The 23,657-nt window shown below is 38.9% G+C and overlaps 1 protein-coding gene across 1 annotated transcript; it reads right to left on the bottom strand.

The window, feature by feature from the left end:
• Positions 1-626: 626 nt before the first annotated feature.
• LOC109938033 (RAB3A interacting protein (rabin3)) lies at positions 627-23,297 on the bottom strand. Its single transcript, XM_048592649.1, has 7 exons — positions 22,285-23,297; positions 21,684-21,779; positions 16,584-16,661; positions 16,238-16,438; positions 9,367-9,495; positions 7,820-7,932; positions 627-654 (listed from the first exon to the last, which is right to left on the bottom strand). The coding sequence occupies exons 3-7, from the start codon at positions 16,647-16,649 to the stop codon at positions 627-629; spliced, it is 537 nt and encodes a 178-aa protein (XP_048448606.1). The 5' UTR covers positions 16,650-16,661; positions 21,684-21,779; positions 22,285-23,297.
• Between the last annotated feature and the right edge of the window lie 360 nt (positions 23,298-23,657).

The following is a 23,657-nucleotide window of genomic DNA, read 5'->3' as shown; positions in this document are numbered from 1 at the left end:
GAGGCAGTACACCCAAACTGCATGTGTTCTCTGCAAAATACCATTCTTCACATCAACCTAATAAGTTACTTTGCAACTCGTTGGCACCAGAACAAAGTCTGTACTATCCTCACCCAAAGTCTACTAATACATACTTGCCACATGGAGGAATCGGATATCAGTCAGAAGTGCAAATCATGGCCAACTGCTACCCAAATGAGGGGAACTGTTCCTACATCGATCGGACATCAGTTAATTGACCTCAAACTATCATTATATTCTACGACACTAATAACTGTTTTGCACACCATTTATAGTTATCACATTATTAAAATTGTTGCATTACCCTAATTAAATATAAAACTCGCAACATTGGCTTAGAATACTACTGAAGTACCATTCTTGGCCATAAATTTACAACCTTCAGCCCTCACAATCCAGATGTACAAAGTTTGTTTTAAAAAAAAAACTGCTGAACACTACCGGAAAATAACTGTCCGCCAATTTTCTGTACCAATGTGTGTTTTTTTGCTAGTAAAATAAACCTAGGGGGTGGTAGTAAAACTAATTTTGGTAATCTAGAGAATCAATTAATCAAGATAGATACAATATCAATAGTGTCACTGGTTACAAGTGCAAAAAATAACTTACGTTGCAATTTCAGCTCTCCATCCACTATACAGAGAAGGGGGGGAAAACATCAGGATGCAAAACAATAGGAAAGAAAAGAAAAGCAACTTCAGCAAAACAAAGGATAGAGATGAGTTTGTTTTTCATGCAAATGAAATCTTAAGCACTTTGTTTTTGAAACTGCTCTGATCTCAAAATAGGCAGATTTATAGTTTCATGGTACAGAGCTTGATTATTGCTGGAAAGAGTAACAAGCTGTCAAAGCTTTTGGTCTTCATCCATCAGGACATAATTGCAAGAACAATCAAACTTTAAATGAAGTAACAGTTTATATGGCATGAAAATAGGTGCTGACTGGACAACAGGTGGATCCTTGATTGTTAAGTCGCACTGCAGATCAGAATGCACCAGGAAACACATGGCAGTCAAGCTTTCATTTAACTTCATACCTGGCACGTCAAATGATTGGACACTCCCCACGTGGAATGCACCAGGGAATTACTATCCCACAAGCTTTTGTTTTGTTAATAACATGGACATTTTTTTTTTTAAATGTCTTGTGTTTGCAATTAAACGTAGCTTCTAGCACATGTAAGTGAGCCGCACTTCAAGACCAAATAATAATTTTAAATTAGTTTTAGTGTTATTCTTAGCAGAATTAATCATTCCAACAATTGGTGAACGTATCAAACAGGACATCTCTTCCACAGTTCACAACAGGCAGTGTCAATGACCATACGCAACCAGCCCATGCTTGCAAAACGCATAACAGAATGTCTAACATTACACAGGTTCTGTGATTGGACAACACATGCTAAACAATCCCGATTGCCTACGGAATCTGAAATATGGGAGCAGATGTTCAAGATAAGAATAATTTACGACTAAGACTTGGAGAAATTTCTTCAAAGGATCCTGAATCTTTGGAATTCTTTATTCTCGAGAATTTTGGATGCTCCATTATATAATTTAAGCTGAGATAGAAGATTTTTCATCTCTCAGGGAATCAAGGGAAATGGGGAGTGGGTGAAAAGGTGAACTTCAGTCTGAGAGTCAATAATGATTGTACTGAATAGTGGAGCAAGCTTAAGGGGCTGTATGGTCTATTAATGTTCCTATTTCCTATGTTGAAGTTGGAGGTAAATTTCATATCAAGTGATCTAAATGACTGAAGGTATTTCCTTGGCAAACTCATTTGACCCCAAAAGTATCTCCAGACATATTGCCTGCTTATAATTGCTTCTCTATTTGACCTAAATCAAGATATATTAAGCCAAACCCCAAGCAATGTCTAGACTTGTGCACAATGAAACATGCCTCAACACCCCAACTGAATAAATTAACTTCCTCCTATACTCAGTCGAAAGATAACTACTTGATGTTTTGCAACAAAGGAGTTACCAAAAACAGATTTTTAAACAGCATAATCATTGGAAATAACAACAGCATACAGCAATTTTATAGCGAAGGTCATGGCCTAGTGGTATTATCACTAAACTGTTAATCGAGAAACTCAACTAACATTCTGGGGATCATTCCCGCCACACCAAATGGTGGAATTTGAATTCAATAAAAAAAATCTGGAATTAAAAATCTACTGATGACCATGAAACCATTGCAGATTGTCAAAAAAAACCCATTTAGTTCACTGTCTTTCAAGGAGGGCAGTCTGCCATCCTCACCTGGTCTGGCCTCATGTGATTCCAGATTACAGCCATGTGTGACTCTCAACTGTCCTGTTAAATGGCCCAGCAAGCCACCCAGTTGTATCAATTGCTACAAAGTCTCAAAGAAATGAAACCGGACCATCTACCTCAGACCTAGGCACCGGAAAAGACAAAGGCAGAAACAACCCTGTCAACCCTGCAAAGTCCTTCTTACTGGCCTGTGGGGGCTACTACAAAAATTGGGAGAGGTGTCTCACAGACTAGTCAAGCTGCAGCATGACATATTCATACTCTCAGAATCATACCTCACAGCCTTTGTCCCAGGCACTACCATGACCATCCCTAGATATGCTTTGAACCACCTCAGTTAGGAAGGAGTTGCCCTGGGAGTCCTCAAAATTGACTGCAAACCCAATGAAGTCTCATGGCTTCAGATTAAATAAGCAAGGAAACCTTCTGCTGATTACCATATACCATCCTGATGAATCAGTTGAACAACACTTGCAGGAAGCACAAAGGGTGCCAAGGGCATGAAATGCACTCTGGGTGGGGGATTTCATGTCAACCACCCAGTGTGGCTAGCAACAGCACTACTGATTGAGCTGGTCAAATCCTAAAGGACATAACTGCTAGACTGGGTCTGTGGCAGGTGGTGAGGGAACCAAAAAGAGGGAAAACATACCTGACTTCATCCTTACCAAACCGCCATCTGCAGATGCATATGTCCATGACAGTAACAGCGAAGTTTCCACAAGTATTGTACAGTGAAAGCTCCACCTTCACGTCAAAAATACCTTCCACCATGTTGTGTGACTTTATCACAGTACTAAATGGGGCATATCTAGCAACTAAACACTGGGCCTCCACAAGGCACTGTGGGCCATCAACAACAGTAGAATTGCACTCCAGCACAATCTGCAATGTTATGGCCTATATCCCATGCTAAGTGATCCCACAACCAATTGATCAGATCTAAGCTCTGCAGTCCTGCCATATCTAATCATGAATTGTTTAACTGTCACAACCACTCACCAAAGGAGGTGGGTCTATAAATATCCCCACCCTTAATGATGGGAGAGCCTAATATATTAATGCATTGGATATGGCTGAAGCAGTTGTAGCAATCTTTAGCCAGAAGTGCCAAGTGGATGATCCATCTTGGTTTTCTCCAGGTCCCCAGCAAAACAGATACCAGTCTTGAGCCAATTTAATTCACTCCGCATGATATCAAGAAATAGTTGAAGGCACTGGATACCGCAAAGGTTGTGGACCCTGGCAACAGTACTGAAGACGTTCTCCAGAATTCCCCTAGCCAAGGTCCTCCCGAACTTATACAACACTAGCATCTACCCGACAATGTGGAAAATTGCTCAGGTATGTCTCGTACATAAAAAGCAGGACAAATCCAACCCAGCCAATTAATGCCTCATTAGTCTACTTTGGATCAACAGTAAAGTGATGGAAGGTGCCATCAACAGTGCTATCAGCAGCACTTGCTCAACAATAACCTGCTAAATGATGCCCAGTTTGGATTCTGCCAGGACCATTTGGCTCTTGATCTCATTACAGCCTTGGTTCAAACATGTACAAAAGAGCTGAATTACAGAAGCGAGGTGGGAGTGACAGCCCTTGACATCAAGGCAGCATTTGACTGAGTGTGGCATCAAGGAGCTGAAAATCAATGGGTATCGGGGCAAACCCTCTGCTGGTTAGAGGCATTCCTGGCACATAGGAAGATGGCTCCTCAGGGTAGTGTCGCAAGCTCAACTATCTTCAGCTGCTTCAGTCACCTTCTCTACGTCATAGAGGTCAGAAGTAGGGATGTTCGCCAATGATTGCACATGTTCAGTACCATTTGCAACTCCTCAGATACTGAAGCAGTCCACGTTCAAATGCAAAAGAACTGGACAATATTCAGGCTTTCGTTGACAAGTGGTGAGTAACATTTGCACCACACAAGAGATGATTGCAACATTCAATGGTGTTACCATCATTGGCTTCCCCAATAACATAGTGGGATGTATCATTGATCAGAAACTCAACTGACTTACCACAAACACAATGGCTACAACAGCAGGTCAAAGACAAGGAATACTGCAGCAAGTAACTTGCCTCCTGAGTCCTCAAAGCCTGTCCACCATTTACAAGGCATAAGTCAGGAGTATGACGGAATTGTCACAACTTTACTGGATGGGTGCAGTTCCAAGAAGCTCGACACCATCCAGCACAAACCAGCCCACTTTATCGGCACCACATCCACTCCCTCCACCACCGACACTCAGTAGCAGCAGTGTGTACGACCTAAAAGACGCACTGCAGAAATTCACCAAAGATCCTCAGACAGCACCTTCCAAACCCACGACCAGGTCGGAATTCCAGGGTTTTGACCCAGTAACAGCGAAGAAATGACACTGTATTTCCAAGTCAGGGGGGTGAGTGGCTTGAAGGTGAACTTGCAAGTGGCTGTGTTCCCATATATCTGTTGCTCTTCTCCTTCTAGATCAAAGTGGTCACAAGTTTGGAAATTGCTGGCTAAGGACTTTTGGTGACAATTATATTGACCTTCTTACATGCTTTTATCATTTCATGATTCATGAGATTTTAATTAACTGAAAGGGAGGGAGGCTGAGAAAAAGGAAGGCAAAGTCTGTGATAAGGTGAGACTAAATGATGAAATAATAGATTGTGCAAGGCCAAAGGTGGAGAAATGAGCCAAGTAAAGAATTGTATCTTGAGGAGAGATGTGAAAGACTATGCATCCACAATTTCAACGCAGTCAAGAAAAAAATGAAACATCAATATCAAGACCATACAAGAGAAAAGAAAAATGGGGACAGACATTGGTGTCTGAGATTGTTGAACTCATTGGAAAGCTGCCATTTTTCTTATCAAGGAGTGAAGCACTGATCCTCAAACACAAAAGTATTGAAGCTCTACTGGAGACTTGAAGAAAGAAAGGTCAGCAAGGAAGCAAGGCAAAGAATTAAAATAACTGGTGCCTACAGACTCCAGCTCATACTAAGACTGAACAAAGACTCCTGACCAGCTCGCTCAGTTGGTTACAACATGGTGCTAATAATGCCAAGATTGCGGGTTTGATTCCCATAAGGGTCATCCTCAGTTTTGCACAAAAGGCCAGCATGGAGTTACCTTGGTCAATGTAGTCTCTGTCTCCATCTTAAGGGCCCTTTTATGGCACTGTACTAATGTCCTGCTCCCTGGACCAGGTTCAATTCCCACCTGCTCCAGAGGTGTATAATAACATCCGAGCAGGTTGATAAGAAACATAGGTTAACTTAATGAAAAAAAAATCAGGTTTTTTTTTTAAATAAAGGAAAAGTTGATTTACAGATAACAATCATGGGATCAGATTGCCTGGAAGATGCTGAGGAGGCGATGGCCTAGTGTTATCACTGGACTGTTAACCTAGAGACCGGGATAACGTTCTAGAGACCTGGGTTTGAATCCCACCATGGCAGATGGTGGAATTTGAATTCAATAAATATCTGGAATTAAGAGTCTAATGATGACCGTGAATTCGTGTTGATTGTTGGAAAAACCCATCTGGTTCGCTAATGTCGTTTAGGGAAAGAAACTGCTATCCTTACAAGGTCTGGCCTACAAGAGACTCTTAACTGCCCTCTGGGCAATTAGGGATGGGCAATAAATGCTGTCTAGCCAGTGATGCCCTTTTTCCGTAAGTGAATTTAAAAAAAAGAAACAAAAAGCACAATAAGGGAGAATAAAAAGAGGGTCAACAGGTTAATTACTTAGGAGAGTATGTTCCTAGGGGTGATTTTCAATTCAAACAGGTAATCCTGCACAGTGAATATACAACAACCTCTCTTCCTACAGCTTTGGTCTTTAAGCTTCTCTCTCTCTCGTGAGTCTTGTTTTCTAGATTTCTCTCTCATGTGAGCCTGATCAGAAGAGCCTCTATTATCTTTGCTCTTATCCAATGAACCCTTGCCTGTTCCCATTCATCTGCAGCCCAATGGTTTAGCTTATTTTTCTTGATCAAATATGAATATTTCATGTTCTTGTTCCTAACCATATCTAATGCCCCTCAGGACATTAGATAAGATCTTTAGTCTCTTATCTAAGAGCACAAGTGTGTGCACGTGAGCAAGATACTATTTAGACGAAGTCTTCTGGCTTTCAGCTGCAGGAAACTAAAACTTAAAGTCCCAGAATCCTTCACATTCAGCTACATAACATGTCCTATTTCTTAGATTTCCCACTGTACCCCACTCAAACAAGACATATTTCTAATAAAGTTAGTTGTTAATTTCTAATTGTAAAAAGAGAATTTAACAATGTTTCTTCTGGTTAATAATCAAAGCTGAATATATCTAGCTTCAAATAATTTTGCTTTCATTCAAAGTCCATACTTTTTAGAAAATGTAATTCAAATTAAAAAGTCTTCTCTATATATGCTTTGTTCAATGTCTCACTGAAGTTAGCAATCAATCTCTCGGAATAAACAATTAGAACATTTCTAATATCAAAACACAGGTAAGCATATTCAAAAGCATCTTGGAAGATTTACAGGCTAATACAGATAACTCAATGACCAGATTCTGTCTATTTGCACAATTTATATAGCAGCTTACTTTATACCTGGCTGTAAGTAGTGGCAATAGAAAAATGGTTAATGAAAAACAGGAAATTTTGTAGACAGGAACCTCGTACAAACACAAAATTTTGAACTGACTGCCTGTGGCATTGCACATGGGAAATCAACACCAGGTGTAATCCATGAACAGTGAAGTCAGAAAGTTGAGGTTAATTGGACCCAGAATAAGTTGGTTTCTATTTTCAAATAAGACATTATGTTAATTAACACACGAAGTAACCTGGGAAGCAGAAAAGGGAAGTTAATTGCAGCATATCTGTATAGCACAGGATGTGGAAAATTGAAAAACAACTTCCACAGTTGCACCACTGGGAGGAGCATTATTATAACAGACCAATTACATATAGGTAATTTCATTAGAAATGTGAAAATGCTAGTTTGTAATGGACAAAGTTGCCAAAGGTAGTCTGCACATATTCAAACATATTTCATATTAGAACACACAGATATTGAGATTACATTTTAAAATGCTAGAGATTGGGAATAATTTGAAAATGTTAATGAACAAAAAAAGTCTAGTGCATCTAAACCCTACTATATGCAGTCCAATCATTTCTTCGCATTGGTCAAGATCCCATCAATACCCAACAAAGTTGAACAAATATCCTGATACAATACATACACCAAACCATTATGAAAAAGGACCGAATACAAAAGAGAAACTCAATAATTTCAAAAAATTCAAGGATGGAGATAATGCCCTCTAGTTACACTCTTACATAATGAATCATTGTCTGAAGATTTCTGATATTTATTGCTTAAAAGCAACTAAAACTATACATCACACCTTAGATCTTTGAGAATTATTCAAACTTAGAAAAAGTATACATATTTTAGCCCAATTTAATCAAAACAATTGTAGCAGAGTCACTCAAGCAATGATAGTAAAAGTACAAGTTTAACTTACTTGGGTCCTCCACACTCGAGTGCAGATGCTTTCACAACAGGTAGGGGCTGAAATCCAACTGGTTCAATACTAAGTGTATTACCTTCAACAGCTTCAAGAATCATTGAAGCCATCTTAAGCAGAGGGAAATAATTATTTTAATATAATTTTCTAAACATCTTGCTTAACAAATGTAATTACAATATATTAGTACGACTTTCACCCTGAATTTAAAATATTCATATGGATAATGATCTAAATAAACTGGTCAAAGTGAACACTTTTCTCCAATTAAATGTTTGGCTGCTTATATACTTAATAGGTCCTGGGGAGTGCTGTCAAACAAAGAAACCTTGGAGTGCAGGTTCATAGCTCCTCGCGTATAGGAGGTCATGTTGCGGCTGTACAGGACATTAGTTAGGCCACTTTCAGAATACTGTGTGCAATTCTGGTCTCCTTGCTACAGCAAAAATATTGAGAAACTTGAAAGAGTTCAGAAAAGATTTACATGGATGTTGCCAGGGTTGGAGAGTTTGAGCTACAGGGAGAGGCTGTTTTCCATAGAGGGTCAGAGGCTGAGGAGTGACCTTATAGAAGTTTATAAAATCATGAATGGTATAGATAGGGTGAATAGCCATGGTCTTATCCCCAGGGTAGTGGAATCCAAAACCAGAGGGCATAGGTTTAAGGTAGGAGGGGAAAAGATTTAAAAGGGACCTAAGGGTTAACCTTTTCATGCAGAGGGTGGTACGTGTATGGAATGAGCTGCCAAAGGATGTGGTGAATGTTGGTACAATTACAACATTAAAAGGCATCTAGATGGATATATGAATAGGAAGGGTTCAAGAGGGATATGGGCCAAATGCTGGCAAAAGGGACTAGATTAATTTAGGATATCTGGTCAGCATGGGCGAGTTGGACCAAAAGGTCTGTTTCCATACTGTATAGTTCTAAGTCTCTATGACTACATAGTCAAAACCTGGAACTGCCTTTTGGACAGGCAGTCAGTGCTAATCAGCTGAAAAACTTCTACTGTCCATTGATTTTTGTTAGACAAAAGTATCACTTCACAAGATGGATAAATGAGGTACAAATCAGTTGAAACCTAACTGACATTAGAGAACAGGTGTATTGGGCTGAATAAAGAGACAACAAGGTGCAGGGCTGGATGAACACAGCAGGCCAAGCAGCAGCTGAATAGCCTGCTCCTGATTTTATGTGGAACAGCACTCCCAGCTTCACCCACCAGCCACTGACGTTGAGGAGGACAAATTTACCAGATTGGCTAAAATTGAAGATGTTAGCGGATAACAGATGTTTAAACTGCAAAAACATCTTGCTATTGTTCAGTGTTCAAATCTTACATCGAATTGCCAATCTAGCAAAGTTATCAGCTTAAAATAAATTTACAGAAGAATCAAAATAATTTGCTGTTTCAAAACAAAAATACTTTAAAACTAAATAGATTCAAATTTCAAGTACAATTTACCCAGTAAGCCAACCTCATTAGTTTCTTCATTAGCAATTTTTTGTTACTTTTCATTAGATTGATTGTTGCTCTTTCTTACCTCACTTTTTGAAAACGTCAAGCAAGGATATATATCTTCTTTATAGATTCTGTCTAAAAAGCAGCAAGTTCTATCGATTGTAGGTTCTTCTTTCCAGGCTTTAAATTCACCGAATAGAAGCGAATCAACCTTTTTCAAATTTACACAAAAGGTTGTAAGTAAAGCTGAAATCAAACTGCAAGTTTCTAATTTTGGACAATTCAAAACATTGTATTTAAAATGAAATTAAACACCATTTAGACTATTAACTGAAGTTTCAACTTACCTCCAGATGACCTCCAATAAAATTTGTGAAGGATGTTGCACATGCATCTATGCTGACTGGATGGAATTTTACATAATTGCAGGCACATTATGGCCCAGATTTTCCAATGGCTAGACAGTTACTATTCCAATGCAAATGGGGCTTTGCTCATGAGAGAACCTGCAGAATCGCCACAGTTGAAGATTCCATGGGCAATTCCTGTAACTTTGGAACCCTCAAAGTGTCCAGTGAACTTGGAGTGTTCCAATGAAATTAAGTTAAAAGGTTACTCAGATAAAGTTAAACTCAAATAAATAGTCCACCTCCTGAGTAACTATTCAACTGACTCCATATTTTCCTGACATATCCGCAGATACACCACCCACAGACTTTGACTTGAAACCCCTGCCCAGTCTTGCTCTGGTCCCAACTCCTAGGAACAAAGAACAATACAGCATCAGCACGGGCCCTTCTGCCCTCCAAGCCTACACAACACATTTTGCTCTTCCATACTAAAACTAAAACTATCTTCACTTGTAGGATCTGTATCCCTGTTCCCTTCCTATTCATATATTTGTCCAGGTGCTTCGTGAATGCTGCGATTGTGTCCACTTCCACCACCACCTCTGGCAGCATGCTCCAGGCACTCACTACCGTTTGTGTGAAAAATCTGCCTCACACATCTCTTTTAAACACCACTCCACCCACACCCCCTCCACACCTTGAATCTAAGTCCCCTAGTAATTGACCACTCCACCTTGGGAAAAAGCCTCACACCTTCCACTCTATCTATGCCATTCACTTTCCCTGCTCTGAAGCCAATCAGCTTCCTATGATGTAACACCTACCTCTGCCACCCGACCCAATTTGCTTCCACCAACCCTGACCTACCTTTAACACTGTCTCACTTATCTGCCCCATCTTTGCCATCTTGAACCCTGGCACCTACCTCTTCCCCGTACCCAAATCTCACATTTACCTTATATACTCACTGTTGGACAGCAACTGTCAAAGTTGCTCTGATTCTGGACCTTGAAATTTTAGAAAACAGCAGCTGGCTGCTGTGAAAAGGGGGCATGGTTTGCATCCCCTCGACAGTTTCACTCTACAAAACAGCTGTCAGATTAGAAGTTTGCCTCTGAATTTCTGAAGGAGCCCGGATTGTAATCTCCACTCAGAAATAAATTTTTATGAAAGGAGATACTCTCAAGGGTGGAGTGATAATCTACGTGAGATTGCTACTCCTTGAAAAATGTGGCCCAAAGTCTCTGCTCCTATCCTGAACTAGGAAACCTCTTCACAATATTTGAGGTCATGAGGTACTTCAACTAAAACAATTTTTCTTAAACCTGAGTAGATTGATGATACAGCTCTCAATTCAGAATTTCTTTTAAAGATATACTGAACTTGTGAGACTCATTCTCTTTACACTCATCCTTTTTGCTTTATTTTTGAGAATAGTATCAGACATCTCAACATAGTCAAGAAACAATCCAGGATGTTCCTCTTGCAACATCTGTTTCTTTTTCTTCTACTTTTTGTTCCAAACACCGTTGGTGAGGCCTAAGTCAGGTTATTCCAAGATAAAAGCAATTTCTTCCATAGGGATTTGATCCACTATCTCTACTACAACTATCCACTTACTAAGTCACTCCACATGAATGGGACCCGTTTGTAACCTGAATGGAAATCACCAGTTAATAGCTTCCTTCATTAGCCCCAGTGAAAGTATCATTAGCTACCACCAGGAATGAACTTCCTCCAAGTGTGTCTCAATATCTTTATTGATTTACCTCCTTGATTAGAATAAAGAAATATCTTGCCTTTTGAAATAAAATATACAGAACCTCTACTGATCAGATTTACTTTGGCAATAATCTGGAAATAATTTTCTCAATTGTCTCAAGTCATCCCTGCCTTCCCAACAATTTCTGAAGGAACATGCTCCATCTATACTAATGCTACAGTTTTAATACGCAATTCCTTTCCGGGTATCGGAGGTTTCCTTAGGTATTCCTCCTACTGCAATGAGTCTCTCATTTAACTTGCAGCAATTGTCTTTAGTATGTCTAGACTTACTAGAATGGAAGTTTATTATCTTGATATCACTTAGGTTCTAACTTATCATTTTTTAATTCTGGCATTCTTCTGTTTTCCCCTAAAACTAGAACAAAGAACAGTCCAGCACAAGAACAGGCCTTTTGGCCCACTAAGACTGCACCAAGCACAATGCCTTTCTAAACTGAAATCTCCTTGCCTCCACGCAGTCTGTATCCATCTATTCCCTTCAAGATGCCTCCTAAACGTTGCTATTGTATCCACCTTTACCACCTCCTCTAGCAGTGCATTTCAGACACTTGCCACCCTGTGTAAAAAAAAGCTTGCCTCTCACATCCCCTTTAAACTTAGCTCCTTTTACCTTAAATCTATGTCTCCTAGTAATTGGCATTTCTACCCTGGGGAAAAAGAATCAGACTATCCATTCCATCCAAGCCTCTCAATGATAGAAATTTCTATCAGGCTGCTCCTCATCCTTTGATGTTCAAGTGAAAATGAACCAATCTTGTCCAATCTTTCTCGTAACTAATACCTTCCAAACCATACAGCATCCTGGTAAACTATTTCTGTACCCTCCCCAAAGTGTCCACATCCTTTTTGTACTGTGGTGACCAGAACTGTACACAATATCCAAATGTAGCCTAACTAAAGTTCTCTACAGCTGCAACTTGATGTGCTGAGTTTTGTACTCTATGCCCCAACCAATGATGGCAAGCATGCCATATGACACTTGACCTCATTGTCTACTTGCGTTGCCACTTTCAGAGGACTGTAGACCTGTATGCCTAGATCCTTCTATACGTTGATGCTTTGGGGCAGCACAGTGATTCAGTGGTTAGCGCTGCTGCCTCACAGCACCAGGGACCTAGGTTTGATTCCAGTATTGGGCGACTGTCTGTGAGGAGTTGGCACATTTTCCCCATGTCTGCATGGGTTTCTGCCAGGTGCTCTGGTTTTCTCCCACAGTCCAAAGATGTTTAGGTTATGTGGTCTGAGGAAGGGTCACCAGACCCAAAACGTTAACACTGATTTTTTCTTCACAGATGCTGCCAGACCTGCTGAGCTTTTCCAGCTTTTCTGTTTTTGTTCCTACAGCATCCACAGTTCTTTTGGTTTTTATTTGGGTTACGTGGATTGGCCATGCTAAATTGCCCCACAGTGTCCAGGTCTGTGCAGGTTAGATTGGTTAGCCATGCTTATGTGGGGTTACAGGGATAGGGTGGGGCACTGGCTGGGTCAGATGCTTTTCATAGGTTCAGTGCAGACCTGATGGGCCAGAAGGCCTTTTTCCACACTGTAGAGGTTCTGATTCTATGATTCCACTAAGAGGCCTGCCATTTACTGTATGCTTCGCTCCCACATTAGATCTTCCAAAATGCATCACCTCATTTGTCTGGATTAAATACGATCTGCCATTTCTCCACCCAAGTCTCTACCCTATCTATATCCTGCTGTATCCTTTGGAAATCCTCATTATGTGCAGCTTCCCCAATCTGTATCATTCCCAAATTTACCAATCAAGCCACCTACATTCTCCTTCAAATAATTTATAATATCACAAACAACAGTTGTCCCAGTACTGATCCCTGCCGAACACCACTAGTCACAGATCTCCTGTCAGAAAAACATCCTTCCATCACTACGCTGTCTGCTATGACTAAACCAGCTCTGTATCCATCTTACCAGCTCACTGCAGATCCTGTCTAACTTCACTTTTTGTATTAGCCTGCCATTAGGGACCTTTTGAAAGGCCTCGCCAAAGTCCATATAGACAACATTTACCACCATGCCCTCAATCATCTGTCACTTCCTTAAAATACTCAATCAAGTTTGCGAAACATAACCTTCCCCACACAAAGCCATACTGCCTATCACTAATAAGTCTATATTTTTCCAGAGGTGTAGATCCTATCCAAGAATCTTCTCCAATAATTTTCCTACCACTAATCTAAGGCTCACTAGTCTGTAATGTCCCAGATTATTCCTGTTGCCCTTCTTAAAGGAACCACTATTTCCCATCTTAACTAATTCCTTCTCTATCCCCAGATTTTCTATTTCTTCAGTTTCCTTGCAGATACCCATATAACCAGTTGCCCACATGGAACAATCTATGGTGAGATAACATAGGTATCTACCAGAACCACCACTTCTCAGATTTTAGATAATGATGCTTATCAAAAGAAGAATCAAGGGTTACCAGAGTACCATTTCAGAATTATTCCATAATTTTTACATTTCTCAAATTTTCCTCCAGCTTCAAATGATTAAAACTGCTGATCCCACAAAATTTCAGTCTCATGCAAATTCCACAAATGTCCGATTAGGTTCCTTCCTCGCAGTCCGAAATTTCAATGATAGACCTCCGAGATGAGCACACAAACTTGGAGTTTTGCTCTTTTAACAGCTTTGTTATCTGCAGGTTGCTCCTGATAGCCTGGTGTACACATTCATAGACTTATCAGGTCACACTGACACCCCATTATAAGTCCAAACACCTTTTGACCACAACAATTCAAAAGACAGTTGTGAAGTTGAAGTAAAATATGTTTTAACGCCATCTTCTGTGAATTTATACACTAAACTCAGGTTTCTGGTTAAATCCAATCACTCATTGGAATGAGAATTATCCTTCGAGCTACTTCCTCCTTTTTTCCCCTCCCCTTACGCTAAGATGTTCTCAAGCCAAGTACGTTGTTGGATTTCCCCCTCTCTCTGGAGTTGAAGCTTTTTAAACATTCCATTCCCTCTCCATGTCTTCTAATTCAAGATTTTTTAAATTTTTAATTGAAATTCAGGTAATTCAAGCAGTGACACAAATTTCAGGTATCCTTTTTAACACTAAAAGCTGGATCATCACTTTAAGCATCTCATCTTTACAAGACCCTGCTTTCGTTTCTAGCACCAACTTATTTGCCAATTCTATTCGCCACTTCTGTTCAAAATTTCAAATGATCTACCGTTAACATTTTCTACTCCTAGAAAAGTCTTAGCAACAGTCAAAGTAATTTTAAGTTAAACCCATTTAATATACAGCACACCAACTTCTTGTTTTTATATCCTGTATCTCTACATACATATTTTTTTGAAAATTCACATATCCCTCTTAAATTTCTATCCTGTTAAAGAGGCCCAATACTAGTGTGGTCCCAACTTATGATAATATCGGACAAGACAGATCTCAGTGAAACCTGGATTTACAGACCATAAGTTTAGCATATAGTTTCATTACTGTGGTGATCAGTCATTTAATGTACTCAAAAGAGACTGCCAGTGTAGTTTAATAAAAGAACAAAGGTAAATATATATTAAAAGGAAAAAAGCACAAACTCTATTTTACACAAGAACTAGTTCAAATGGTCTTATCACAAATATTAGAAATAGGGATTCAACCTTCTTACCCTCAACAACAATCTCACAGACTCTCAAATATCAATAAAGTGGAAACAGGGTGACTCTTCAGTTAGCACAGCTGTACTTGTTTTTTCCTGCAAACACTTAATGCACTCTCTTCCCAAATTCTTAAACAAAATGTTAGCACAGCTCATTTACTTCTGAATATGGAGTCCTTAAACTCCTCTTCCACAGCCTCAAGTCTGGAGCTCTCTCTCATTAGTATTAAGCCACTTAGGACTTGTTTTCTCCTACCCTGACTGTTCTAGATATTGTTAAACTGCTTTGCAGTTATTATGGGCACTTTCCCCCCCTCCCTTAATTATCTGTTTCTATCTGAAAGAAACTTGCACATTCACTGATCTTACAGAAGGTTCTCTCTTCCTAATGGGAAATGGTTTCTGTCTACTGTGTCAGTAGAAATCTTGTTGTTAGGTAACAACTCAATTTTTTATGGTTGCTTCCAAAGCAACAAACTACTCTCCCCTCAGGTTTTTTTTTAAAAAGCCTCATTTAGATGTATACAAGTATATTTGCAGACACCCTGGTACCTGGGGTGGCCTCCCTTTCTTACCTCCACACACTTCAAGCTTTACATAATTCTGCCTGCTTGACAGCTCAGGTTTCCAAATATGAACCTTCATCGCACTTTACAACACTTAATTGGAGAAACTGCAGCTATTCTAGAACTGGGTGGTGGAAAAGCAAACTAAAAACACAATGGTAGAGGAAGGTTTGAGGGGGTGATGGTAAGATACAAGTGAATATTCTCAGCGTACATATGGAACCTGATGTCAGTTAATGTCACTGAGGAACAACATGTTTATGTGAGACAAAGGAGGGATCGAGTATAAATCCTTCGGGGACTAGAATGGTAATTATCTGGAGTCAGTGGTAGCAGGCTGAGGAACAGAGGACAGATATTCGAGGATGGTGGGCTGGTTGACCATATTGCAAGCTGCAACCAAGATTGAGAAGGACAAGGAGGAGTGCTTGTGCAATACATCCACAATGTTATTTCTGATTCAACTAGGGTTAGGTTAAACCTTGAATTATCAATTACTTTCACCTTGAGATCTGGTGTTAGTTATTTGGAACACCGATTTGTCCTTCAAATTATCCATTTGATCTCATGTTACTCCAAATTTATTTTTGAAAACTTTCAGAAATTTAACTTACCTCTTTACAATCTCGTACAATAGGCTGCATCACATTCAATTCTTGGCTGCTGCTGGCCATTGCACTTGTACTTTTATTTCGAACATGTCCCTTTTTAAAGTGAGCTTTTGCATTTGGCTGAAGTTCCTTTGTAGGTGATGTTGGTGAAGAGGACTGGACTAGTGTTTTCAACGCTGCCACTTCTGCTTGCAGTACATCAATCTTATAAGTAAATGCAGAATAATTAAATCATTGGTTATTCAGTCCAACACATTTATAGACAGTTTTAAGTGAGCATTGCATAGATATAAAACCACAAGCCTCTTTGGAAACTCATTAAAGATTGTAATAACTGTCACTCAGTTACCTTGCCTTGTGCTTCTTTTAACTGTTTCTCTGCGGCTGCTTGTTTGACATTTGCTTCTCGTACCATTTTATGAGCTTCCTTAAAAGCAAAAGGCAAAGTGAGAATTGTTAAACACTAGAAAGCATTTTCAGTTCAGTCCTGGACCAAATTTTATGGAAGTTAATTCATAAGTCATGCTTTGAACATAATTTTAGCTCAAAGGATTATAGACGTGAAAAAAATTTGGAAACAAATAATCAACCTTGAAGTAAAGCTAATTTATCAAGCTTGGAGTCTTTTACAGTTAAAAGCTAACTTGTATATTTATCAAGGTCATAATTAGAAATGCAAAACACTGAACGATCAACTATCCATTTCTGGACCCCTTGGTAGAACCAAAGTATCCATTAATATCTCCATAGAGCTAAACATCAGTCATTCTGGGTAAGATAATTGAAAAGTATAGAAATTATTCATGGACAAAAACAGAAGTTGCTGGAAAAGCTCAGCAGTTCCGGCAGCATCTGTGAAGAAAAAAAATCAGAATTAATATTTCAGGTCCAGTGACCTTTCCTCAGAAATTATTCATGGGTTGCTCAGAGTTCAATTGAATGCAAAAATAATTATTTTACGTTTCATTTTGAGAATATCCTAAAGTATTCATTGTTCTCAAGTGGGGTTGTAGGGACAGAAGGTTCTATTGATTAACTTGTCTCAGTGCTTGCTCTGAACACAGGCGTTGCAGTTTTGCTTTGATGTAGACTGCATCTCATTGGACTTGGAACACCAAGAGATGATTGTTAGTAAACTTTTTACTTGATGTAGAGAAAATAACTATAGTTCATTATGTATAATGTAGGTAGGTCTCAAGCAAAGTTTGACATTGATAAAGCAAAGAGCAGCTGGAAGGTTTGTCTAGTTTGAAAGTAGATGAAGAAATCTACATTAGTCCTCACCTGAGCCTGGTGGGAAGAAATAATCAACAGAATTAACATGGAAGCTGAGAGAAAGCAATAGGGTGGGAATTTGCCAGTAACCAGAATAAGGAGGAAAGGCTTTCACAATCATGAAGTATGAGAGGATATCCATTTTCTCTATATTTTTATTGTGCAGTACATGCCAGTGTATTGTCTTAAATACATGGACCAAAACTGTACAGAGTACGTCAGTGGAGTCTCAAAACACCATGCACAGTTGTAACAAGACTTCCCTATTTTTAAAATTCTAATCCCCCAGCAATAAAAGGTCAAAATTCTGATTGCTGCACCTGCATAATAATGTTTTGTTTCATGGACAAGAACACCTAGATAACTTGGTGCTACACTTTTTTTTTGAATCTCTCTCCATTTAAACAATAGCTTGCCTTTTGATTCTTCTTGCCAAATTTCATGGCCTCACACTTTTCTATATTAAGCTCCATCTGCCAAGTTTTTACCCACTCATTCAAGCTATTGCCCTTAGCAGAATTCTTAGTTCCCTAGAACATGCCCTCCCACTTACTTTTGTATCAGCAAATTTTGACACATTATGCTTCGCCCCTTCCTCCACATCATTAATATTGATGGTAAATAATTGAGGCACAAGGACTGATCCCAGTATTCCACTAGTTACATGCATCCAACTTGAAAAAGGTCTATTAATCTTGACTCTGTATTTTTACATGTTAAGCAATCCTCAATTCATATTAATAAATTACCCCCATACCACGAGCTCCTATCTTGTACAACTTGTATACGGCACCTTATCAAATGCCTTTTGAAAATCCAAATGCATATCTACTGGTTCCCCTTTATCTACTCTGCTCATTACATCCTCAAAAGAACTCTTTCACACTTACCAACCTTTTTTTGAATTCACCAAGCCTTTTTAGATGTCCTGCCATTCCTTACTTTATAATCTGAAATAGCATTTTCCCAGTGATAGATGTCAATCATACTGACCTATTGTTTCCTGCTTTTTGTATACCTCATCCTTGAGCAGGAGTGGTACATTAGCTATTTTCCAATCTACTGAAACCCTTCTAGAAGCTAGTGACTTCTGACATATTTCTACCAATGATTCCACTTTCTCTGCAGTCATTTCTTTAAAAAGCCCTTGGAAGCAGGCCATCATGTTCTGACAATTGTCTGCCTTCAGTCCCGTTAGTTTATCAAATGCTTTGAAGTTGTTGACTTGCTCGCTGAGCTGGCTTGTTTTTGTTCAGACATTTCGTCACCATGCTAGGTGTCATCGTCAGTGGAGCCTCCGATGAAGCGATGTTATTCTACTTCGCTTGGAATTAATACTGTCCAGTCCGTTACAGTGACAACTATCATTTCCAGTTTTGATCTGTATGGGTTTATATATGGGGTCCAATTCTAGATGTTTGTTGATTGAAGTTTGGGTGGAGAACCATGCCTATAGGAATTCCCGTGCGTGTCTATGTCAAATGCTTTGTTCGTTTTGATAGAAACTGTCTCAAGATATTTCCTCCCGTTAGCAGCTTATCTGATATCTTTGGACGTTAATAGTGTTCCTCAGTATGAAGACCAATGCAAAATACTGCTTCGAATTATCTGTAATTTCCTTGTTTCCCATTATTAATTCCCTAGTTACATCTGCCAAGTGACTTACTTTAGCTTCATTTAATTTAGCTACCCTTTGTTTTTATAATTCTGCAGAAATGCTTGGTGTTTTTATACTTCTTGCCAATTTACATTGATAATGAGTTTTGTCCCTCTTCATTAGACTTTTAGTCATCTGCTGACTTTTTTTAAATCCCCAATTCTCTGGCAGAAGTATTTGGCATTGTGTGTGTCTTAGCTTTTTGATTGTATAAGCTCGAGCACCCTTATTAATCATGGCTGGGTCAACCTTTTCGCAGGGTCCTGCTTTTAAAATGGAATAAATTTTTGCTGAGTATATGAAATATCAGGTTAAATGTCTGCCACTGCGCTCCACTGACTTTACCCTTAATCCATTTTTCCAGTCCATTTCAGACAACTCTTCCATCCTACCTCTGCAATTGCCTTTAAGTTAATGACATTGGTTTGAAATCATGGTTGCTTTCCCTCAAAATAATTTAGAACATCTACCATGATGCGATTGCTACCTCCCTTAAATAGGAGTTCTCTTATTTCATTCTACCTCATTACACATTACTAGTTCTAAAAAAACTGTTCTTGATTATGTAATGCAATACACTGCTAACAAACAATTTCTGATGAACTGTATAAAATTTGTCTTTCATGTATCCTTGCCGATATACAGATTAATATCATCCATGACACCTGTTGTGCCCTTCTTACAGACCTTCATTATTTCTTGATTTATACTTGGCCCAGTGAAACAGCTCTTTTGATGGGCGTCATTTATAGGCTCCCACGATTTCTTTTCCTTGCTATTCGTTATTTCCACACAAACTAATTCCACATCACTACTCACCACTGCATTGATACTTTTCTTTATTAACAAAACTATCCCACATCCTTTTACTATTTACCTACTCTTCTAGAACATTGAATGCTCTTGAATATTAAATTCTCAATCTTAATCACTGTGCAACTACATCTCCATAATAACTATTGTAGTTGTATTCATTCATTTCTATTTACGCCGTCAACTCATCTATCTTATGACAACTGCTGAATTTGTTCAGATAGACAGCAGTAAAACTTTGACTTTTTAAACTTTACTACTTCCTCTGGTTTTAAATTCTGCTGATTCTTCTCTTATCCCTTCATGTCACACTTTGGTTATTGTTCACTTCTTCAATATCCTGTACATCTGTTATCTCATTTCTTTTTGTTTTTTTTGGAACTTCCATTCAATAGAACTCTCCTCCTCATTAAATAGTTTAAAGGTCCTATCTACAACCCCAGTTGGATGATTCACCCAGACACAGATCCCAGAATACGAATACAGAAGAGTAGGCCATTCAGGCCTTAAAGCCTACCCCACCATCAAATGGATCATTGTTGATCTGATTTTACTCTCAACTTTATTCTACATTCCCGCATATCCCCATTCAGCATGGTTGAATTGAAGCTGCTCTCAAAGAACCAACTCTTTCCTTAATACCGATTCTAGTACCCCATGAATCAGAACCCATTTCTCCCACATTTAGAAGCACAGAATCAGGAGCGCCCATCTGGTCTGCCAGAGCTACAGTATACTAGTCCCACCTTCCAGCACTTGGCCCATCGCCTTGAATGTTAGGACATTTTAAGTACTCATTTAAGTACTTTTTAAAAAGGTTGTAAGGTTACCCACCAACCGCTTTTCATCTTTGAGCTACAAACTTCTCTCTCCATTTTCATCTACCCTACATCAATTTGTATGTGGCTCAGTTAATAGAGATTAACAACTGTGGTCTGCTTTTTAAACTTTGTGCCCAAGCTGCTCATAATCCTTCTAAATTCTAACTAGTCCCAGGAAAATTCTGGACCCCAGTATCTGCCTCACGATGGACCAAATTTGGCGTAGTTACTCCAAGGATGCAACTGCCTCCTGAAACAGTGTCCAGGTACCTCATTCCTCCCTGATGCATCACAACATTCACAGGTCAGACTCAAGCTCATCAACTTGTAGTTGAGATTTCTCAAGTAGCCATGACTTGCTACTGAAGATGAACAGAACTGCAAGAACAGGTGGGAAGATAGCGATCACAAGAGATTCAAGGAGCAAGGAGGAAGGAGGAAAGAGGAAGTGGAGGCCATATTGCCAGTGATAGCAACACAATGTTACTCAGGACAAATAAAGAAGATTGCGTGGGGTCTCACTCAGTTAAATCAAAGGGACTTAGGATGGAAATCCAAGCTACTTTGTCTATCAATGGTGTTTGTTGCCAGTTTTGCAAAACTAATGTTTTTCACAACGCTGATGCAAACAGTGGGCTCTGGCAAATACCATTAGAACAAGAGACAAAATTACCAACTACATTTATTCCACTAAATTAAGGTGGAGGTGGTTAGAAACTGGCACAGTTTAAAACAACCTTAAACTGGCATGAAGCAAGCATGTCTGATACTCAATATTAATGCAAAACTTTAATGCTGTGTACATCAAGTTTAATATGTACAAAAAAAGTTCAATTCAATATGCTCTTGGTCATAGCATAAATTAAATTCATTGAATATGAACCTCAAATAAACTAGCTGTAAGTTCTTCCAATTCTTGGCCCAGTTGGTCTCTAACTTTGGATAATCGCTCACATTCTTCATCTTTTAGTTTCAGCTCCTGGAAAAAATTTTATAATTTACTTATATGTTGTATTACAAAACAATATTAGTTATGCATTTTTAAAAATTTATCTGAACATTTAATTCTTTAAACAAGAGACTTTTACTTCAATATCTTTAAATGGTGTGTATTTAAGAATGACTCTATCACACACTTGATAAAACTTCTTGGAATCCCTTTCTGTTCCCACAAGTAAACTTCAAAAGCTGAATTTTCAAAGTTTGCTTTCATTTAAAATTTCAACTAATATTCAAAGTTGCTAAATACTATTGTCACAGTGCATTCTTCTGGGAAGAAAGCATAATGTTTGTGCACAGAATATATAAGAAAACATCTCTAATAATTACATAAAACCAGGGTAAAGAAAACCTAACACCTTCTTTGTTTATTACAAATTCCAAAGGGAAAAGGAAAAAATTTATTTGCTCATCAGCACTAAATGCAACTTTTAAAAAAATGCAATAAGCTCATCCTCAACTATTTTAAAAACTATATATTTTACTTTATCATGATAACCACATTGGGTTTAATCTCCCAAATCAGGACGACCAAATTTTGCCACTTGACAATTTAAGACAGGAGCATCAACACTCGGATCAAGCTCCCTGTTCCTCTTCCCCTTAGCATCTCCATCGAAAGAACAAATCCACTTGAACTGCATGATCCTGCAATCAGTGGCAAAAAAAAGTATTCACCATTCATTTACAACACAATTTACAGTTATTACAGAACAAGAAGAGCACAGCATCCTCTACAGCACATGTAACATTTTGTCTTGTTAACCAGTTGAAGACTCTTGACTCAGAATACGGAGTCTGAATCAGCAACTCGAATTTAGAACAGTTAATTCAAGTGAAAGAATGTAGCAAAATCAAAGAGGCAGAAATTAGGGATACTCAAGAGGCAAGAATTAAAAGACAGCAAATATCTCAGAGGGGGACTGGGGGAGCTCAATGAGGTACAAAGAGGGGAAGCCAGAGAGATTTGATAACAAGCTTGAATTTTAAAATGTAGGTCTATAAACAAATGAGTGATAGGCGAAAGGGATTTGCCCAGATTTAAGTCAAAGACTGAGTTTTGGATAAGATCAAGAGGAATTAAAAGAATGTAGAATGTGGGAGTCCAGTCAGGAATACATTGCAATAGTCGAGGACAACAATGACAAGACGGATTTAGCAATAGATGAGCTAACACAGGAATGACACAAAAGACAGTCTTAAATGATAACATAAATAGTGTGATTGGAGGCTCAGCTTGGGTCAAATATGACACCAGGTTTACAAACAATTTCATTTAGTCTCAGACAGTTGATATTCCAAAATTCCCTAGATACAGGAATGGTCTCAGTGGCTTGGAAAAGTGCTATCATAACACCCTTGTTCAGAAAAGGACAGAGGCAGAAAGGAGAAAACTATGGATCAGTTGGTTTAGCATTTGTGATAAGGAAATTGTTAGAATCCATTATTATAGAAGTAATAACAGGACTTTTAGAAAGTCAAAATGCAAACTATCAGAGTCAGCATGGGATAGAGTCTGGCCCTCCTGAGGGGTGGCCTTATAGAGGTTTATAAAATCATGAGGGGCATGGATAAGGTGAACAGCCAAGGCCTTTTTCACCAGGGCAGGGGAGCCCAAAACTAGAGGAATAAGTTTAAGGTGAGAGGGGCAAGATTTAAAGGGAACCTGAGGAGTAACATTTTCATGCAGATAGTGGTGCATGCCTGGAACAAACTGCCAGAGTAATCGATGGTAGTGGATACAATTACAATGTTTAAAAGGCATCTGGATGGGTACATGTATAGGAGGGGTTTAAAGGGATATGGGCCAAATGCTGGCAAATGGGATTAGATCATTTTGGGATGTCTGGTCGGCAGA

Source organism: Rhincodon typus, unplaced genomic scaffold, assembly GCF_021869965.1.
Source record: "Rhincodon typus isolate 14 unplaced genomic scaffold, sRhiTyp1.1 hic_rhity00001608, whole genome shotgun sequence".
Lineage (NCBI taxonomy): Eukaryota > Metazoa > Chordata > Chondrichthyes > Orectolobiformes > Rhincodontidae > Rhincodon > Rhincodon typus.
The sequence above is the reverse complement of the archived record's forward strand: the minus strand, read 5'-3'. Positions and strand labels throughout refer to the sequence as shown.